This window comes from Dreissena polymorpha, chromosome 1 (genome assembly GCF_020536995.1).
Source record: "Dreissena polymorpha isolate Duluth1 chromosome 1, UMN_Dpol_1.0, whole genome shotgun sequence".
Taxonomy (NCBI): Eukaryota; Metazoa; Mollusca; class Bivalvia; order Myida; family Dreissenidae; genus Dreissena; species Dreissena polymorpha.
In genome coordinates this window covers 108,220,551-108,243,797 of record NC_068355.1, presented here as the reverse complement: position 1 = coordinate 108,243,797, position 23,247 = coordinate 108,220,551, and the positions used below count along the sequence as shown (strand labels likewise).

General features: G+C 34.3%; 1 protein-coding gene and 1 long non-coding RNA gene across 3 annotated transcripts in view; both read right to left on the bottom strand.

Annotated features, from left to right (window-relative positions):
- LOC127843594 (lipoxygenase homology domain-containing protein 1-like) overlaps positions 1-23,247 on the bottom strand; it is a 220,772-nt gene that overhangs the window by 174,897 nt on the left and 22,628 nt on the right. For both annotated transcript variants that reach the window (XM_052373278.1, XM_052373283.1), the window contains exons 8-9: positions 20,862-21,109; positions 9,531-9,666 (exon numbers count right to left, since the gene is read on the bottom strand). In XM_052373278.1, coding sequence (XP_052229238.1) covers positions 9,531-9,666; positions 20,862-21,109 — 384 coding nt within the window. The remainder of the gene's footprint in view (positions 1-9,530; positions 9,667-20,861; positions 21,110-23,247) is intronic.
- On the bottom strand, positions 1,829-3,121 carry LOC127844198 (uncharacterized). The gene is made up of 3 exons (XR_008032601.1): positions 2,780-3,121; positions 2,336-2,521; positions 1,829-2,042 (listed from the first exon to the last, which is right to left on the bottom strand). It is a non-coding gene; the product is annotated as an uncharacterized LOC127844198 (long non-coding RNA).

Here is a 23,247-nt window from a genome sequence, read left to right as displayed (position 1 = left end):
GCCAGTCATGATCAATGTACCTATTAAGTTTCATGATCCTAGGTGTAAGCGTTCTTGAGTTATCATCCAGAAACCATTTTACTGGTTCGAGTCACCGTGACCTTGACCTTTGACCTAGTGACCTGAAAATTAATAGGGGTCATCTGCGAGTCATGATCAATGTACCTATGAAGTTTCATGATCCTAGGCTTAAGCGTTCTTGAGTTATCATCCGGAAACCATTTAACTGTGTCGAGTCACCGTGACCGTGACCTTTGACCTAGTGATCTGAATATCAATAGAGGTCATCTGCGATTCATGGTCAATGTACCTATTAAGTTTCATGATCCTAGGCATAAGCATTCTTGAGTTATCATCCGTAAACCATTTTACTGGTTCGAGTTACCGTAACCTTGACCTTTGACCTAGTGACCTGAAAATCAAAAGGGGTCATCTGCGAGTCATGATCAATGTACCTATGAAATGTTATGATCCTAGGCGTAAGCGATCTTGAGTTATCATCCAGAAACCATTTGCAGGACGGACCGACTGACGGACCGACCGACCGACATGTGTAAAACAATATACCCCCTCTTCTTCGAAGGGGGCATAAATATTGCATTTCCAGTGTGAAACAGAATGCAGAGAATTTATAAGACCACGAAAATTAAAACAGTTACTTTTAAACTACATAAATAAGCAAGGATAGGCAATTCTTACAAGTATTACAACAATATAGTTAATAAAAAGTGCAACCAACCAAAAATCACTCTCTATATAGCATAGACACATTAAAAACTATTGCCTACAGGCATTTCACATATTTTATGCACTAAAAAAAAGGTAAGCCATGCTGATGACATGCTCAATTAACTAACTACATAACTTACCCTTCTCAAAAAAGTGTGTGAAATGTATGTTTTACGTACGTTTTGCGTGCGTTAAACGTGGCGGTATTGGCACTGCGTTTTTTGTGCGCTTTTTCTTACCGAGTGAGTTTTTAACAAAAACAAACAAACAAGAAAATGTGCGCTTTTTGTGGATAAATGTGCGCTTTATGTGCGTTAAACGTGTGCTTTTTATAAGTGTGTTCAATGTGCGCTTTTATGTGCGTTAAATGTGCGTTAAACGTGCGCTTTTTATATAAGTGCGTTTTTGACTACCATTTTTGTGTGTAAAATGTGTGCTTTTAAGTGCGTTAAATGTGTGCTTTTTGTGAGTTAAATGTGCGCTTTTTTTATTTAAAAAGCGCACATTTAACTCACAAAAAGCGCAGTTATAACCCACATAAAAGCGCACATGTGTGTTAAAGTGCGTTTTTATGTGCGTTAAATGTGCGTTAAACGTGCACTTTTTATAAGTGCGTTTTTGACTGCCATTTATGTGTGTAAAATGTGCGCTTTTAAGTGCGTTAAATGTGCGCTTTTTGTGAGTTAAATGTGCGCTTTTTAAATAAAAAAGCGCACATTTAACTCACAAAAAGCGCACATTTAACGCACGTTAAGCGCAGTTATAACCCACACAAAACGCACAATTTACGCAAATGAATGGCAGCAAAAAACGCACTCACAAAAAGCACACATGTGCGTTAAAGATGCATCTTTTGCCTTAACAGTTGATTCAATTATATGCTGTTAAAAGTTTTTTTTAATTCAGATATGCAATAAAAACCAATAATTATATAAACATATATATTTGTGTATTTTAATAATTACAAGATAATTCAATTTTATACTTTAATGTTCACCAACATTTTTTAACATACATGAGTAATTAAATATCAATGGCAATTTGATGAAATAAATATAAACATAATTTGGTTATAAATAAACAAAAAATAAAAGCATACTATAATAACATGTACAGTATATACACACGAACAGCTATATACATAAGAAAGATGCATATCAATCAAGGCCTTTCAGCATTTCTTTGAGGCAGCGGAGTGCAGCTCTCATCTTTCTCTCCAAGTCTGCCACTAGCCGGTCAAACTTCTTTGCAACAATTATACTGTCATGGCCTTTGCGCGATGCGTCTCGTGCATGATCTCATTTGATCAGGTCCTGAAAGATATTTTATAATGTAAGTGTTGAATATTGCTGTTATGGTAATCTTGTTGCTATAAAAATTATAAATTTAAATCAAAACTAGTTTGTTTGCTTGTTGTTTTTGGTTGTTTATTTTGCAATTTTAATCCCCTGATCACATGTGACTTAACGCTTTTCATAAATAAATACGTTTGATAGAAAATACTGTTCGAAAATGTACCAAGATACGTGGTCTCATTTTGCTGTGTGGACTGGTCGGAAGTGTGACACCTTTAAAATGCAATAACCAGTACCCTGTATAGTTTTACCTCTAAACAAATCCAGCTTTTCTTGGTCAAGGAGAGGGCGCGGTTTTCCCACTCCTGTTCTCCTCATGTTGGCCAGCTTGTGCAGGGTAAAACCTGGTATTCAAGTCCATACATCAGGTAGTCTCTTTTTTGCTCCCTTTTTTGGCAGGCGATGCGATGATGCACATTCTTTCCATGGGGTTTAACCTATAAATTTAAAAGTTCTCATTTAATATGGGGGAAAAATCTGTTCATTAATGACCAAAAATAGGTATAAATAACTTTAAGATGACAATAACCATAAAATACAGCCATAATAATTCAAATGGTGTTGTTTTTTCTTTAAAATTGCATTACATTTACTCATCCATTTACATTTCCCAGTGACAATACATAAATATGATAATGATCATTATTAATTCAATAAACTAAATAAAAAAGGGATGCAGAATTGAAAATACGAACCTGTTACAACAGACTGTTCTTCAGTATTCCAAAAATACAGGCAGTTGTTGAACTAGACCATATCACTTTATATGTCTTTAACCACCCACTTTTAATCTCCTTTATTGTTGATTTACACATTGTAGTAAATACACATTTTTTTCATCACACAATACTTCATGCTGAAAGTATTTCAAGACATTTTACACTAAAATAATAAGTCTTAATTCTAGCTTAAAGTCAGTTGCTGATGCTGCTTGTTTTCAAAAAATAACTTCCTATCTGTGGTTCTCAAATAGATGGTGCCTGAACAAATCAAAAGTATATCAACACCCCTTAGTTAGGCTTAGATGGAGGACTGATAGGGACCGGCTATTCTCTTATCTGATACCATGCTGTGTCTAAGCCAAAAATTGCATAATTTGAGAAATACTGATAAGGCAGTCATTTCAACACCAAAATATTTATTGAATAATACACAGCACCCTTAACACATTATATTTAATTGTAAATATTTAAATATAACATGCTGAATGGTTTTAGCAAAAAATATTAATAGTATAAATATTATTTTAATTGCCTTTTAAAATGTATGTTTATGGTCAATGTGGTAGACATTAATTGTATTAGGGTATAAATATCAGTATAAGAAAGTTCAAATACTTATTTATGTTGAGGAAATATAATTGATACTATCAAGCCCACATAATACTTTTGACACTTTCAATATTTTTAATTAGTTACACACAGTCTGATTTAGGTGGAAATTTTTAGAAATGTTTGAGATTAAAACGTAAGCAATAGGGTATGCATTGAAATTGTATGATGAAGTATGTAAACATTAAACAGGTTAATATGGACAACCAGTAATTATTCAAACTGCCCCTTATATTATTACAGGTTACTGAGATATATGTCTATGTTTAATCATTTGATGTAAATAAATTGTTAGAGCCTGCAACAATTTTGTTTCTTGTTCAATTTCTGTACAACATTTGCTAAACGGTTGTTAAAGACGCACTTTTTAAGAAGTGTGTTAAACATGTGTCTTTTTAGATACATCCTTTTAAAACAGATCATATGATAAAAACGCACTTATGAAATAAAAGACTAACTTATGCTTAAAAAAGACGCACATCAAAATAGAAAAACGCACTTTTGTGAGAAAAAACCCACATCTGTAAACCTTAAAACACACTTCTTAGATAAAAGACGCACTTCCTAAATAAAAGACGCACTTCTTAGATAAAAAACACACATTTTGCTCACATCTACACTCAAAAGCGCACTTACAGATGAAGAAAACACACAAAAAACACACTTTTTCACTAAAATAACGCACTTGAAAAGCAAAAACGCACAAAAAGCGCACTTAAATGCACTTTTGATCACTGAAAACGCACATATTAACAAAAAACACACAATTAACGCACTTTTAAGTGCGCTAAATGTGTGTTTTGGTAAAAAGTGCGTTTTTATTTGACAAGGGTATTCACAAAAACAAACATAACAATATGTTCATGTGTAAAAATCTTATACTAGACTCACTCCCATCGGGTACCCTCTTCCATCCTTGACCCACTCTAATAATCCTGGCCCCACTCTTATTCTACACCCACTCCCTTCCTAAACCCACTCTTATCCTAATCCCTTCCTTAACCCACTCCTATCCTAGACCCACTCTCATCATGGACCCACTAACATCCTGGACCCAGTAACACGCTAGACATTCCCCAATTTTAGAAATAAAAGAGATCTTTGTAAATTGAAGCAAGATTAAACTAAACTGAACCAACCCCACAGTTCTTTCCTCCAAGAAATGGCAAAAATATCCCTACCCTTCCAACCAACCCATTTTCATCTTCATAAAAGAGTTACAACTCTATGAAACCAAATTTAAAACAAAATGCGTCATTTCAATTCAAAATTTTAGCTATATTATCCATACCGACCTCAATTAGACTCCCACCAAAAACCCTTTTGCAGACTCCAACAAAAAATCTTTCACCTCTCTCAACTAAAGATCACTCCTATTTATGAGAGCAGAAGCATTGTACTTATAGATATATAAGGAAAGAATGCCGGACAAAACCCCTCCCGAATAAAAACCCTTCCGTCAGTTTTATAGGGGCCGGACAAAAACCCTCCCATGAAAAAACGGGGCCGGACGAAAACCCTCCCATGAAAAAACGGGGCCGGACGAAAACCCTCCCATGAAAAAACAGGGGCGGACAAAAACCATCCCTTGCAATCTGAGCCACGAATTCAAGTACCAACAATTATGTACACATTTTAAATCCGAAATTGATCATTTCGGAATTTCATTTTCGACATTGTCTTTTGGTTATCCGAGATATTTATTTTTTGTAATAGTTACTTCACTTCAGTAGGTCATATAACACTATATCTAAACTAATTTAAATATTTCCGAATTGAAAATGTTGTTGTTATTTTCTACCAATTTGACGTAATTTATATATGTTTAAACTAAGATTTTTATGATGACTTAGTATGATTAACAAGTAGTATGTTTATATAAAATATATAAAATATCAATGTGTGGGCCATCCATTGTGAGCGAGTCTTTTCTTTCCACCTGAAGTTGTGATGATTTCCATTTTGAAAGTGTGACTTTACAAACACTAATTGCTTTTTATATGTTAGAGATTCACAGTATGATATTTTGAGCAAATGTTGTAAGCATTGAGTGAATTTTTCAGATTAATAAATGCAACATTGTGTGAAGCAAATATATTTGTCTGTGTTTAATTGCTTTTAATTGATTCTGTGATTAAACTAATTAAAAACTAAAAGTAGTTGCAGATTCACAGTTTGCTATTTTTAGAAAAAAATTCTGATTAATGAATGCAACACTGTGTTTAGCAATTGCATTTGTCTGTGTTTAATTGCTTTCACAGCTGGGTTTTTGTCCGCAGCTGCAGATTCACAGTTTGATATTTTGATAAATATTATTGTATGCCATTAACTAGTTAATTGTTATGATTAGCTGATTAGTGGGCCTGAATTACCGTAAACGACTATCGGTAATGCTGCATGTGCTATTGATCTTTTGAATCATTGACAGATTTGACATTATGGATTTAAATATTGTCTGCAAAAATGCAATTGAAAACATTACAGTCAAAGATAAATTAAATAAGTAATTCAGACAAATTAGTTACATGCAAAATCATTGTTAGTTGTTAACAGAATTTTACTTTCATTTTCGCAAGGTTTTCAGAAAGTTTCCGGAAAGCACGTTTTTTTGCATGAATGCGCGTATGACGCGATTAAACGTTGCTCTGTATCGTATTGCATTCAATCTAAATTTAAATTCACTTGTCTATAAATTACCTCATTTTATGTTTTAATTCATGTTGTTATGATATTGATTATCGGATATATATGCAAATTAGAAATGCGGTATGTATACAGTTAATCAATACACATTTTCTTCTTTCAATTTCACACCCCTGAAAACACAATACACACAATGGGTATTTTCTTCGGATTAATGAATGCAACACTATTTGAAACAATTACATTTGTCGGTGTTTAATTCCTTTCATGGGAGGGTTTTTGTCCGCCCCCGTTTTTACATGGGAGGGTTTTTGTCCGCCCCCGTTTTTTTATGGGAGGGTTTTTGTCCGCCCCCTATGAAAATGACAGGAGGATTTTTGTCCTGGAGGGGTTTTGTCCGTATTCCATAAGGAAATACTTACCTTTGCCTTGCAAGTTTGAAAAGTTGACAAATTAAATTCATAAAATAATTTATGTTGTTAGCATAGAACTTAACATAATTTATTTTCTTTTATCTGTTTTAGAATCTAATGATGTAAAACTTGTTGTTTTTGCTTAAAATAATTATCTTAAATTAAAAAGTATACATATCATGATTATTGTTGAGCATACCAACACACACTAGGAAATAATATGTCAGTGTCATAGCATAATTGTAACAAGAGCATCGCCTAGCGGGTGCAGATCGCTCATCTTTTTTTCTTTTTAAAGGTGAATGGACCTACCTCAATACTTCAATCAAAAAGGAGGGAGGGGTGGGGGGGGAGAGGGGTTTTTAGTGCGGGGTGTGGTCATTTATTACATTATCTTACAAAAATAAGAAAAAACAAGAGCACCGCATAAAGGGTGCCAACACTCAGCCGCGAAAGCTTGTCTGAATTATTTTTTTTAGAGGTCACAGTGACCTTGACCTTTGACCTAGTGACCCAAAATTGGGTGTGGCGTGTAGAACTCATTAAGGTGCATCTACATATGAAGTTTCAAAGTTGTAGGTGGAAGCACTTTTTAAGAGCCAATGTTAAGGTTTTAGCACAACGCCCTGCGGACAGCTGAGGACGAGCTTGCAATGACAATACCCCGGGTTTTCTCCGAAAACAGCCGAGCTAAACATAAGAAATATAAACAAGAGGACCAAGATGGCCCTAGTTCGCTCACCTGAGAGGAGTCGGTTCATTCAATCTTTACCAAATGTCAAACTTGACCTAGATATTGTCCAGACAAACCAGGCATAAGCGTTCTTTAGTTATCATCCAGAAACCATTTTACTATTTCAGATCACCGTGACCTTGACCTTTGACTTAGTGACCTGAAAATCAATAGGGGTCATCTGCGAGTCATGATCGTTGTACCTATGAAGTTTCATGATTCTAGGCATAAGCGTTCTTGAGTTATCATCCAGAAACCATTTTACTATTACAGGTCACCGCGACTTTGACCTTTGACCTAGTGACCTGAAAATCAATAGGGGTCATCTTCGACTCACGATCCATGTACCTATAAAGTTTCATGATCCAGACATTAAGCGTTCTTGAGTTATCATCTGGAAACCATTTTACTATTTCGGGTCACCGTGACCTTGACCTTTGACCTAGTGACCTGAAAATCAATAGGGGTCATCTACGAGTCATGATCAATGTACCTATGAAGTTTCATGATCCTAGGCCTAAGCGCTCTTGAGTTATCATCCGGAAATCATTTTACTATTTTGGGTCATGGTGACCTTGACCTTTGACCTAGTGACCTGAAAATCAATAGGGGTTATCTGCGAGTCATGATAAATGTATCTATTAAGTTTCATGATCTGAGGCATAAGCGTTCTTGAGTTATCATCCGGAAACTATTTTACTGCTTTGGGTCACCGTGACCTTGACCTTTGGCCTAGTGACCTGAAAATCAATAGGGGTCATCTGCCAGTTATGATCAATGTATCTATGAAGTTTCATGATCCTAGGCATAAGCGTTCTTGAGTTATCATCCGGAGACCATTTTACTATTCCGGGTCATCATGACCTAGACCTTTGACCTAGTGACCTGAAATTCAATAGGGGTCATCTGTGAGTCATGATCAATGTACCTATGAAGTTTCATGATCCTTGGCATAAGGGCTGTTGAGTTATCATCCAGAAACCATCTGGTGGATGGACGGACCGACATGAGCAAAACAATATACTTCCTCTTCTTTGAAAAGGGGGGAAGGGGTATAATGAGAAAAACTGCCCCCCTCCCAGCAGCTATGTTATTCAACTGACCAGAACCATTTTTGAACTCAACTCTTGTATCAAGGAAACAAATGTTCTGAGCAAATTTCATGAAAATAGGGCCAAAAATATTACTTCTACTGTGTTCACATGTTTTCACTATATACATATAGAGAAAAATGCCCGGCCCACTGGCGGCCATGTTTTTTTACCGATCCCAACCATTTTTTAAATCGTCCGAGATATTAATAAAAACAATGTTTTGACCAAATTTCATGATGATTGGGCAAAAATTGTGACTTCTAGGGTGTTTACAAGGTTTCTCTATAGCCAAATAGGGAAAACTGCCACTATATACATATAGAGAAAAATGCCACACCCACTGGCGGCCATGTTTTTTCACCGATCTCGAGCATTTTCAAACTTGTCCGAGACATCAATTGATCCAATATTTTGACCAATTTTCATGATGATTGGGCAAACATTGTGACTTCTAGAGTGTTTACAAGGTTTCTTTATAGCCAAATAAGGAAAACTGCCCCGCCTACTGGGGACCATGTTTTTCAACGGATCGGAACCACTTTTAAACTCAACCAAGATATCATTAAGACAAACATTTTGACAAAGTTACATGAAGATTGGGCATGAAATGTGACTTCTACAGTGTTTACAAGGTTGTTGTTTTTTTACCTAGTGACCTAGTTTTTGACCCGGCACAACCCAGTTTCGAACTAGGCCGAGATTTCATTGGGACAAAGCTTCTGACCAAGTTTCATGAAGATGGGACAAGAAATGTGGCCTCTAGAGTGTTTACGAGCAAATGTTAAAGGACGGACATACGACAGACAAAGACCAGTCACAAAAGCTCACCTGAGCAATCAGGTGAGCTAAAAATCAGATTGTAGAAACTGCCTTTGATATAGTCTCATACCAAGTTTCAATGATTTTTTAGATAAGGCTCGAGACACAAAAATGTTCTGGACACAAGCAAGACAGATGGACACTGACAAAACAATATTACTCTGCCTTCAGAAGGGGGTAATAAAAAAGCACTGCTTGTTTGATATCATAATAAATAGCGCTCTGTCTTTGATATCGTCCAACTTGTTATCCCTCTGGAATTTCAAAATTTATATGTCTCATGACAAATAACAGGAGTAAATAGCTCCACAATTTCCAAGAGGAAATGCAAATCAGGAATGCAAGGGCCCTTAAAGGACAAAACAATATCCCACAAATTCTACCAGTGACTGTATGTAGTAGCTTCAACTCACCTTTCCTAATGGCAAACGGATCCCTGCTCCCTAAAAGGGTCCTGCATATTGCACCGTCCCCTTCATCTCGGGCAAGCCACTGTCCACACGGGAAATAGTACTTCAACTTTGGGTGCTTTAAGTCAGTCACCACCACCTACAAATGATAAAAAAGATCTTTGAAAAGCATATGGCCACTGTCCGTTTGTCCACTGAGGGAAGTAGGTTTTCAAATAAACTACCAAATACCCTCTTGCAAAAGGTTATTGAAAAGAAGGTAGCCAATGGAGGCATGAGGAAGGCTCCTTTAAGACCAGTCTGTTGCAACCACTTGAAAAGGATTAGTTGCATATGAGAAATAGGCTGTCAACAGGTACTGGCAAAATGGCCTATGATTAATACCCTCTTTATAAAGTTATTAAAAAGTAGGTAGGGGGACTTATAAATTGGGTGCTTGATGTAAATAACCATCACCTGAAAATGGTGGTTTGCATAAGAGCAATAGGATTTGTTATGACCCATAAAAAGGTTCATTGAAAAGGAGATGAACACTGTCAGCATTGGAAAGAGAACTTTAATTATAAGATATTTCAAGTCTGTTGGTAGCACTTAAAATAATGGGCTTTATAACATGACCTACGCTCCAGGAGTGAAATAACGTAATACTCAATTTTGTTTATTACAGGGGTGTTATTAACTAGTATTATAACTGTGAAAGGAAGTCATTTTTTTACGAAATGTCATTTTTCCAGCGAATTTCTTCAGTTAAAACTCTTATACAATGTGAAAAAACGGTGAAAAGAGCATAAAAAAATATATAAAATGTTGGTCATGTTATAAATAGAATCTAAGATTCGTGGTAATTTTGTATTGAATTTATTAAAGGGGCCTTTTCACAGATTTTGGCATTTTTTTAACTTATTCATTAAATGCTTTATATTGATAAATGTAAACATTGGATCGTAAAAGCTCCAGTAAAAAAATCAAGAAAAAAAATTAAAAAAAGGAAAAGAACATTGCCCGGAGCAGGTTTCGAACCAGTGACCCCTGGAGTCCTGAAGTAAAACGCTTTAGCCTACTGAGCTATTCCGCCGAGTACACATTCGTATCGTATTTTATACCTTATATAAGCAATCTTCGTAGTTTCACAAAATTTAACGACAAAAACAGAACTCTCCAAATTATTCAATCGTTTCGCGTTGCAACGCTTTATAATTTTTAGGTTTTAAAATCGTCAAAAGATGCATATAATGGCTATATTAGAGCATGGTTAATGTTCAGTATTACTGTTTCCTCACAAATATCATAACTAAAACGAAAACTTACGAATCTGAAACAACTTTTTTCAATTTTGTCAATTTACCAAAGCGTGAAAAGATCCCTTTAAACTTGTCATCTAATTTATTTAGATGACTTGTTTAATAAATTCAATACAAAACCACCACTCATGCAAGATTCTATATTTAAAATGGACTATTTTAAGACTACAAAAAACATTAATAAGGTTTCTGAAGAGTAGATGCCACAATCCACGTGTTACAACTTCAAAGGCTTCAGAGTAGTCCCCATAAAATTAGAGACACCTAAACTGACATGCACCTTATTAAAAATGGGCAATCTTAAAATCTGATTCCTATGTCTCGAAAAATTGATACTCTTAGTAGTACACATGTGGTAACTTGTTTCAGAGACCAACATTCCTGATCACTCATGCCAGCAGTTTTCTCCATTATTTTCCGTAAAGCCTACAGCTTTCACATGTATACTTAGCATATCGGGATGATGATATCAAGTGATCCGCATTTTAAACAACACGCTTAAAACACCACGTGACTCACCTACGTACCCGGATATTCAACCCGTTTTTACCATTCTTCGAATTTTGCGCTCTGTCGAGTGGTTTGTTCGCTGTAAAGGTATGTATATACCTGTTGAAACTGATTTGATTTATTGTTCTTTTTTGTTTAATACTGTCTTACTAAGGACGTAGTTCTAGTATTTTATTTGTTTGGCAATAATTAGAGCCAAAATAGCTGACGAGCTTCGCTCACGGAAGACACTGTCCGAAATTTCAAATTTTGGATATGATGATTTTTTATTGCCTGTTATTCCCAAAAGACATTAAAGTATGTACTTATTAATAAAACAAAAGGCAAGGCAGTTGTTTGCACGAAGGTTGTTAATAATACATGTGTAATTAATTAAAAAAGTAAAGTTAGAAAGACTGACAGAAATATGTCGTAAGCTTCTATGAGCATGTGCATCAATTCAATCGTGAATTCCAATGTGTTGGATTTTTCTAAATGGTCCAAGCAAGAAATTGACAATCTGAAAGTGGCTCTTGGATTAAATTCCGATGACGTGGTCACGGAAAATGATGACATTATCCACTAGTATGGGCATAATTTATAGACCATTGACCAAACATCCATTTGCAAGTGGACCAGTATGATAGTGGCAATAATGTACATTTATATTACAATAAAAATAAGAATACTGGGACTGAGTTCTCAGCAGTCTTGTTTGATGGTATAGATAATGATCCCACCTCGGAGGTTTTTTGGCATTTGCCCAAGTTAAAGGCACCTGAAAAGGGAGCTGCCATTCCCAAATATTTGGCTAATTTGATAACACTGCTTATTCTGTTCAGTGTAACACCGACTCAATTGTTGCAAAATATTAATTATCAGAAAATTGTATTATCTGGGTGCACATTTGATTAATAATGAAAATTGGAAAGTCCTAGAAAAAAGGGCAAGGTCACAAGATCAGAACATGGTGGAGATTCAGAATTTGACAGCAACAGGGTTTGTGCCTATTATAAAGTTGGCCGATATGTTAAAGTCACAAATTGCAAGTAGTCCTGAGGCTAGGAATTTAGTCTCTGATATCAAGACCATAATGGGCCAAGTATTATATAATCTTTCTTTCATATATCATAGTATATATATATCAGGTATTTGATAAGACCAAACATAAACAAAAAGTATTCAAACCTGTGTAATGTTAACACACCAGTTTCATCAATGCTCTTTGGTGATGATATTAGCAAAGATATTAAGAACTGTGACAGAGGTGTTTCTTTGTGAAATGATACGAGAATGCGAGGGCGAGGGTACTATGCAATACCCTTAAGAGGCTCTCTGGGTAGAAGTTTTTTCATCCTGCTACTTTAATTGGTGGTTTTGAACCTATTAATGCCATGAGATTCACACCATATCCTCAAAGGGGTTCATACAGAGAGGCATCTCAATCATTCGGTGCCTTTAGAAGAGTATACTATTCCCAATGCTATTGTTACTATGGCTGACCAGTCAAAAAACTAGTGGTGAGCATTGAAGGAAAATTGGAGTATCATGTGCAAAAATGGGAGAAATTTATACTAGACTCTCTTGGATTTATACAAACTATTTCTGGCTATAAAAAATTATTTTCATTCACTCCCACTTCAAAACATTATTCTAAATTAAATTCCATTTAGTTTTGATCAATTACTAATTGTTAATGAGGAAGTAAATATTTTACTTAAAAAAGGAGTAATAGTACAGTCAAGTGATGAAACAATCAGTTTATTTCTACTATTTTTATAGTGCCTAAAGCTAATGGAAAGTATAGACCAGTAATTAATTTGAAATATCTAAATGGATTAATTGTTTTATAAGCACTGTTAATAAGAAACGTTTAAAATGGTTTTGGATCTCATTCAGAAGAATGATTATTTTAAGAGTGTAGATCTGTAGGATGCATATATTTTTCAGGACCTATGCATGAACATGATTAAAAAATTTGATATTCAGATTGAATGGAACTCTATAAGTTTGTATGCCTGACGCTTGGTTTATCGCCAGCATCAAAGTTGTTTACATAAATTTTACGGCCAATTTAGGCTTGGTTTAGATTTATGGGAATCCTGTGTTTATATTATATAGATGATTCAATTATTATGCATCAAATTAAAGAGACCTGTTTACAAAATTCAAACTGGATTCTAGACACATTGAAATTTTCAGGATTAACTATAAACAATGATATATCTGTATTACAACCTTTGCAGATAATAGTGATTATTAGTCTTTTTGGTTTTGTCATTTATTCTGTCCCGTTTATGGTGTTTTTAACAGATGTCACAGTACAGAGGATTGTGACTGATGCTGAAACTTTATTGCATAAAAGGCATATGAGAGTACGAGAAATTGCTTCCTTCACAAGCAGATATCATGTAATTAATGCATTTTTTGCTATTCTAGAGGTGCCTTTGCATTAATAGAAGCTAAGAGAGCGATAAGTTTAAAGGTCTTGAGGATATTAATGACTTTGATAAAGTTACAGATTTGAGTATTGAAAGTAAGGAGAAGTTAAAATGGTGGATAACTATTGCGATCTCTAGAAATGGAACGACTATAAGGCAAAAGGATATTTTGTATCACTAAGCAAATGTTGCCTCTTTGGAAGGATGGGTTTGTATGTTGCAGATATTGAACAACATGCAAATGGTAGATGGAGTTGAGAATAGTGTATACATTCTATTAATTATTTGGAGTTATTATCCATCTTTTATGCTTTGAAATCCTTATTTTTCTTGTCACTATGATATTAACATTCAGATACAAACTAATATGTTACTTCTGTGTCTAAGTCTTATATTACAGATATGGGAGGAATAAATTCATGCCCTATGGATTGCTTAGCTGGCATTGGTGTTTATACAAAAATATATTTATTTCAGCCATACATATTACAGGAAAGACTTATATTTAAGCAGATTTTTATTCTAGAAATTTCTCAAACTCTACATAGTGGATATTAAAACCTTATATTTTTTCTAGAAGTTGAAGGCACTTTTCAGCCAGAAACAGACCTTTTTGCGTCAATTAGGCTTAATAAACAATTAGATACATTTGTTTCATGGTTCCCAGAACTAGGGTCTTATGGTGTTGATGTTTTTTATATGTCTTGTAGTGGAATGTAGCCTTATATTTTTCAACCTTTTAGTTTGATTGGCATATTAGTCAATATATTATTTTTGATGAAGTAGAACAGGCAATTTTAGATTGTCCTGATTGGAAAAGTCAATCATGGTATCCATTGGTATTGTCTAATATAATCATGGTATACATTGGTATTGTCTAATATAATCATGGTATACATTGGTATTGTCTAATATAATCTCTTTGCCAGTCAGGTAACCGAGACATCTGGACCTTATATTGTTTCATCTGCACAACAGCATGGTGCATACCCTCAGTTGTTCATTGAAGATGGTCGTGGTGACTATATTCGGCAATCGTTGCCGAGTGGGGGATTTTCAGAAGGAGCTGCATAAATTGTCCTGTCAGCCTAGATACCAGGGACAAGGAATCAAATTATCAATATCGTTTGATCTGGAAAAAGTGGTATTTATAGTGCGATTCAAGGGCTTTACAATCCCTTATCAAACAACTGAAGGTGTAGTGGTATCTTATTTGTATGACCTTAATGAGGATAATAAATCCTATTCAGTGTTAACTACTCATTAGGCAATGCTATTGCTGAAATTGCCATTTTTTGGTAACAATTGGTGTTCCAATTTATTTTTTATTACTAAATTTATTAAAGGAATATTCAATATTTGCCTAGTTCTTTCTAGATATAGGTTCACATAGGGTGTGAGTTTTTGTAACTGTTCTCAAGTGTTATGGTCTTTGTTTCCATTAAATAAACTGACTATGAATATGTCGACACTTAAGGTGTCTGCTTTAATAGCATTATATTGCGCCCCAGGGCTCATACTTAAGTGTTACTTAACTTAGTCTAGATGAAGACAAGTAATAATAAGGTGTTTTTTGTGTTCCCTAATCATCTCAAAATCACTAATAAGCATTATAATTATCAGTTAGTTTTAGAATATTTTCATGATAAGAAATTGTGTGTTATGCATACAGTGTTGTTTTATGTACAATGTACTGAATCCTTAAGAAAGGCAAATACTTTGTTAGTGTCTTATGTAACCTATAAGACAGTCACCACCAGTACTGCGGCTAGGTGGCTAGGAAAGTTTTACAACATTCTGGCATAGACTTTGGTATTTTTAAGGCTCATTTGTTTACTTCTGCAGCTTCTTTTGTAGTATGTAATACAGGATGTTCTTTAGTGGATATTTTGAAAATCGCAGTTTGGAAATCTGATAAGAACTTTTATAAATTCTATTATAGAACTGTATTAGAGAAAAAAATGTCATTTACTGACGCCGTGTTTGGTAGTAAGTAATCATTTTGTGTTGATGAATATTGGGTATCCAAAATGATGTGTTGATTTGTTTAAACAGGGTTGAATCTCCTGTGAAGGAAGGGTTTAGTAAAAGATTGTGTGCGTTTGGTTTTGTTGCTTGATTTAAAGATGCTAAGTCTACATGTGAAAGTCGTGGGCTTTACAGAAAATAATGATCCCTCTTCCAAGCTTTAGTGAAGGATAAGGGACATTATTGGAGTAAAGCCGGAGGCTTGAGCATTTATACTCCCACCCTTCTTTATGAAATTATATTATTTATTCTGAGAGTATAATCAAATATATGGTTTTTTGGTTGATTATAGTTCGATCAACTCTTTTTTCCCTTCCCTTTGTACTTTTGTACAATTTCGAAGCAACAAAACAGTTTTAAAGAATGGTTAAAACGGGTTGAATATCCGGGTACGTAGGTGAGTCACGTGGTGTTTTAAGCGCGTTGTTTAAAATGCGGATCACTCGATATCGTCATCCCGATATGCTAAGTATACATGCTCAAGCCTCCGGCTTTACTCCAATAATGTCCCTCATCCTTCACTAAAGCTTGGAAGAGGAATCATTTCCTTGGTATCACTCATATGTTATTCTTTCTATGAACCTGCAGACCATTAAAAGTTCATCTATTTCAAAGACAAAAATTAATGCTGTCTTCAAAGTGTTTTTGGATATATTCATCAATATTTGGCCCAATTTACAACATCCTTCTGTATATATATTTTTCACCTAAATAAAACAAATCTCCACTGTCAAGTAAAATAACTGCAAAGTTTGGATAGTTACTTTTTAACTTCTGATACAAACTTTTTAACTTCTGCTTCAAACAATATTGAATGTGAATTTGGAATAAGATATCAAACTTAAAAATTGATATCGACATCATTTTAGGACCCCCCCTAAAAGGTTCATTTTATGTTCGGGTTGTATATTTGTAATAATCTGTTAATACTTTAAGTCAAATAAGCATTTTGTTCATTAATTTTTAAAATTCTATCTGTACTCTAAAACCATGTTTGTGTAAAATTGACATGGTTTTATTTTTGAATATTAAAAAATACAATAATTATTGAATTAAACATCCTGTTTTGTAGCAATATATGTTTAAATGATTCATTCATACATGCAAGTGTCTATTTTTACTGATAATGTGTCAAAAAATAAATACAACAAGTAAAACTGCATATAATGCATAATGTTGAAAAACACTGTTCATTACAAAAATTACCTATCATTCCCAAGAAACACTTCTTACTTTAATATGTCTGAATATCTAATATAAGCAATCATCATCATGCTTCAGACAGCATGCTTTTTACAGAGAATCTGAAGGGCAATAAGCATATTAGTCGTGTTCTGAGAAAACTGGGCTTAATGAATGTGCGTAAAGTGTTGTCCCAGATAAGACTGTGCAGTCCACACAGGCTAATCAGGGACAACACTTTCCGCTTTTATGACATTTTTTTTTGGTTTAAATGAAGAAGACTCTTCTAAGTAAAAATCCAATTAAGGCGGAAAGTGTCGTCCCTGATTAACCTGTGCGGACTGCACGGACTGCACAGGCTAATCTGGGAAGACACTTTACGCACATTCATTATGCCCAGTTTTCTCAGAACGCGACTCATATGTGTATAAGTCTGGCAGCCCCCCTAAAGACTTCACCACATGAATTATTTAATCTTTTCATCACTACATTAATTATTGTAATAGTTTTCAAACGGAAATACAGCTGCAGCATAATTACATAATAATTTGTTAGAAAATGTAAAGGAAATGAATGTGATGGAATGATCATATACCAAATAAACATCTTTTTGTGTGGTTTGGCATGAGTTTAAAGATACGTATCAGTCTGTTAAACTCATTAATCTCCATTTACCAGCTTTCCATTACAGTCATCGTAATAATAATCTGACATCTTAATCTTAACATGCAATCTACAAAAAAACATGATGAATTAACTTATCATTCAGAATGTTGATTTGTCAGTAATTTTGAAATAATTACTGGTTATTTTTATTCAAATGAAAATTCCTCTTTTAAATCATATACTTTTTAAAATGAAAATTGTTGTTGACTTGATTTCAGTAGAGATCAACTCAAACAAATGAACCCTGAATATCATTCAATGCTCACCTCAACAAGGGACATAATTGTTACAAAACCAGGTTTTTAACTCAAATTGTGACCTTGACCTTGGAGATATTGACATAATTCTTTCGCGTGACAAACCGTCCAATATTGGTTAACAAACGTGCCAAATGATTATAAAATCTCACATTCATAGACATAGTTATGGCCCAGACAAGCTCATTTATGGCCATTTTTGACCTCTGAACTCAAAGTGTGACCTTGACCTTGGGGGTATTGACATTATTCTTTTGCGGACACACTGTCCAATGATGGTGAACAAATGTGCCAAATTATTTTAAAATCTCACAATGAACGACATAGTTATGGCCCGGACAAGCTTGTTCCATCCGCCCACCAGCCCAACCACCCACCTGCCCGACCAATCCCCCCACCCGCCCGCCCGCCAACATTCGCCAATCTAATAACCAGTTTTTTCCTTTGGAAAACCTGGTTCAAAACTGTAGCTTGATCAGTGGTATCATACCAGAGACCTTTTGTTTGGGGCTTCTTTTTACAACATGGGAAATACTTGAACATATTTACTTATAAAGTTTGTATTGAAAATGTGACACATTGGGCATAGGCCAAAGGACTATGGGTGAACACATTTTGTATAAGAACTATCTGATGCTACATACATGTGCATTCTGCATATCAAAGCTATGGGTTTTGTTGCAGAGAAGGTTTTAAAAGTTATATAGCTGTAAGTCCATATTCAAAATGTGAGCCCTTGGTTGTGGTAAGCTTTGACCTTAGGATCACAAATAAAACAAACTTTGTAGCCAACCTTGAGATGATGCTTAACCCATTTATGCCTAGTGGACTCTCCCATTCTTCTAAATTGGATCAATTTATTTCCAAAATTAGGGATGTCTCATCTGGGTCTACGCTGTTTGCCAAGGCCTTTTTTCTAGACGCTAGGCATAAATGGGTTAAATATGAAAGCAAAAGGATATGGGGTTTCAAACAGATTTCTCAAAGGTTTCTCAATATAATTAAAACAGAAACAATGATCCCCGACTAAGGCCATTGTTTAGCCAAAGGGCATAATTTTAGCAAACTTTGTAGAGGCCCTCTAGATGATACTGCATACCAGTAACTGTTATAAATGATGAGGGCTTTGCAGATTCAGATAAAAAGATTCCAGATTTTAAGGGTTTAATCTAATAGGGAAATAAACTAATAGTATGAGTTTATGTAAAATTGGCAACATCAGGTGTGTGGTCTCATCAGACTATACACATATAAGGAAAACAAGTAATCTTTACAAAAGGGGCAATTTTGACCCTATTTGACTAACTTGAACAAACTTTGTAAAGCACACAATAAAAGAGATTTAACCTTGTTCCATTCCATCACAGAAAAAAAGTTGTTTTCATTTAAACATGTAAAACCCTTTTTATGCCCCTAACCTGATTATTTAACAAACCAGAACCATCTGAACAATTTTTATAGTGGACCACCAAGAAAACATTCCTGTGAAGTTAAGTCAAATCCTGCCCAACTTTTCAGGAAGTGTAGCTGGCAGAAAAAAAAGAAATCAACAAACCACAAACATTTCAACAATTTTTCATAAAAGACCTACCAATTAATATTCTTGTAAAATTCTTCCAAACGATTCAAGTGCAGATCAAGTTTAAAAAATAACGGTAACAAAAACACGAACACACAAACCAACAACAATTAAGATGCAAATGTAAAATAACATTTTAAAGTAAATTATGACCTGCTGAATTGCAATTTTTTATTTATAAAATTATTTTACACATTAAATAGATAACAATTGATCACAAATACATTTAATTTGTTTAAATGCATTAGGCATAAAAATGTAGTTTGTTCCCTTAACGTGATTAACTCTAAATTGTGTGTGTGTGTAATTCTAGGTCAAGTTATTCTATAATATTTGTAACACTCAATCATTTTCACTAAATTAACTTTAATATGTTAAGAAACAACGTTGCAAATAGATTTGGAGGAATGCAATTGGTGATTTAACATCCATATTGAAGTGGAAATTTATAACAAACAACTAGGGGGGTCATTTTATTTCGTTGACATGAAATTTTTTGGATTTGTCATATTTGTTGCATCTTAAATTGGTGTATTTTTCAAAACGTATTGATATAAGACGTTGGACGTTAATGTTTGTTAATTACTTGCTTTTGTGGTTGAGAAGACTAATAAAAATTGTTGCTGTAAAATATGATTGGTTTCACAGTAAATTTCACTGCAGGCTTGGCAGTGAGCTTTGAAAAGAACAGGCTGTAAGTGCAGGCTTGGCAGTGAGCTATGAAATGAACAGGCTGTAAGTGCATGCTTGGCAGTGAGCTATGAAAAGAACAGGCTGTAAGTGCAGGCTTGGCAGTGAGCTATGAAAAGAACAGGCTCAGCCGCTGTAAGCCAAATAACACAATTGTATTTGCATGAATACTAAAAGTGAAGTGGTTTCAGAGGATCTTACTTTACTGTCCTGCAAAATATGCCCTTTTGTACTGTTTTGATTTATTAATGTCATTTAATTACTGTTTAGCCTTTTATTACATAAATGGTTTTATATATTGTTACTGTCATCGTATATAATATGTTTTATAACTTTAAGGGTTTATTATGCAGTTAACACTATAAAAGAATTACATCGCACAATTTTTTGAATGCAGTTTTGCCTATTGCATTAATTAATTTTTACAAATTGTAAATAAAATAGATACCGGCATATACAGTCAAAGTAATTAAATGGATTTAATAACAAAAGTCAATTCTGTATTAAAATTTAAAAAAAAATCCCCAAAATAGAAATGGCATTTTAAAGTGCTTTTACTAAATAAATTAACAAAATATTACACACAAAAAAACAATTAAAAATATGTAATAAACAGTTTTGTGTGAGAAAAGCAATAATATAAAATAGTATGCATTAAGTTTGATGTCTGATTCAGAAATCACTTATTACAGTGTTCTTACCCTTTCCAAGTACCAGCCAGGGCAAACACCGGTGTTGTCATGCTCTATTTTAATCTTTGTCATTGGTCCAACGCATGTGTCGTGAAATTTAAAAATGTCTGTGTCGCCTTGCTGGAAGAGTTTCTTCTTGTTCGTGTTTTTCAGCGCGGTTTTCTTTGTGGCACCAGTCTTTCCGTAGATGGTTATAAACACATTTGAGTCTGTCCCAGCCGTAACTTTATCACCAGTGACAACCACAATTTCGTAGTCTGAAAACATGAATGAGAAAGAAAAGGTAAAAAAAAGATAGTTTTGGTGATACAAAAAGTTAAATGAATATAGTATAAAGGCAGGGGTTTTTTTTACTAAGAAAGTGACGCCGATATTCCCCTACCAGAATTTTTCCCCTCAAAATACAATTTCCCCACCAAAAATATCATTTTTCACCAAAATATAATATTTTCTCTCAAAGAAATGTTTATTTTTCCTTTGGGCATTCGAAAATTATCCAATTTGCACCATGTACAACGATCTTTTTCTCTCTCTCCAGACGAACACAAAAAATCTGGGAATCCCAGTTATTCTAAATATAGCTCTTAAATTACGTCATGTAAACTGGGCAACTAATCGTAATAATCATGTGACTATTTTACTGGATACCGGTCTTGCGCGAGAAGGGTGTTTCGTCAATAAATTACCGGAAACCAGTCGAATTTTCATCCGGGCTATGTGCAAGCCAAGATATTAACGTGAAAACAGAAAAAAATGTCTCAATATTGGCGTTCTTACACAAACAAAATAAAACATTCAGACTCGGAAGATACTGAACGCATCGAGGCATTTTTTAAGAAAGAATCATCGAAAACTGTTATAACCCAGCAGTATTCTGAGGTAATCAACATCGAACATTGTGAAAGTGAAAGTAGACAATCGGCAGCTGCCGCTCCTTTCCCTTCCAATACTGTAGCAGATCAAGATCGTCAACCCATTCATCATGAAATTGAAATCACAAAATTGACATCGTCCCCCGGCCCCAGTACAGAAATATAGTTGAAAACATTTCCCATAATTAGATCTACACCTGCAACTTAATTAAGGACTTTGACTTTATACGTGTTAAATGTGTTTAAGAACAAAAAGGACAAAGACAAGCCTCTTTTGATGAGTTATAGACATTGTAATGAACAGTTTTTATTTTTTCCCCTAATATGTCTCTTTCGCACTCTTTTTTCCCCTTTCACCCAGCGTCCAGCGTCTTCCATTTTCTCTAAAAAAAAAACCTGAATGGATGAATTACTGCATGCCCATATTTGGAAATCTGGATGAATTATGGAACTTTCATATACCCCAGGGGTGCTTAACTGGACAAAAGCCGAGCTTGGGGGTGGTTTAAAAAAAAATCAGTATATTTTTTTTTAAAGCATGGAAAGCCTACCTAAAAATGTGCATGCAGTTCAGTGAAATGATGCTGATTTAGAAAATAATACATTAGATTATATTTGGAAAGGTGCCCATTACGGGTGCGCTACCTTAAATGAATATGTCACTATAAAAATGTAAATCTTTGTGGCTATGACATTTTTTCTCTGGCTATGACATGTTGAAAGTTTTGTAACCACATTGCCTATGAAAACAAAAAAGTTACTTTTGCAGACTGCAATAACAACAACAAAATATGAAAAAACAAAACATGTTGAAAGCAAAGTAAAGTTTCCAGAATAAAAAAATTTACTGAATTACACAGGCATTTCAAGAAATGATAAAGATCCATTATACAGATGGCAAATACAATGTAACACAATTTATTTTCATTGTATCATCACACATTTTAAATACTTTCTCTATTAATTCTATTAATGCTCTGTGAAAATAGAACTTAACCATGACACAAATCTGTCATATTTTATACAGTATGAATTTGTCATGCAATCAAAGTATAACAATCATATAATATAAATCTCAACAAAAAAAACTTCTATGATTATGAGAATGAGAAAGTGGTGAAAGATGATATTTACGTAACATTTTTACATTAAATGAATAATGATATGCAAGAGCATAGTTTTTGGTGCCCTTTTACAGCATAGTACCTGGTGATTAATATCAATTCAGAATAATGCAATACACTGCAACGCCGATATATCGCGGTTGTTGGGGTCCAAAGATCGCGAGCGCGATATATCCGGCGCGCGATATAATTAGAGAAATGTCTAGCTAAATTGTATTGCGGTTAATTTGTCAAATTTCCCCAATGTTTTCATTTTATATATGGCGCTACTACATATTTGTATAGTGATAATTGCAAACCAATTCTACAATAAACATTTTTCATAACTACATAATGTATCTTTATTTATCATAAAAACCAAAATGTAAATTATATTTTTCATTTTCATGTACGATCGCT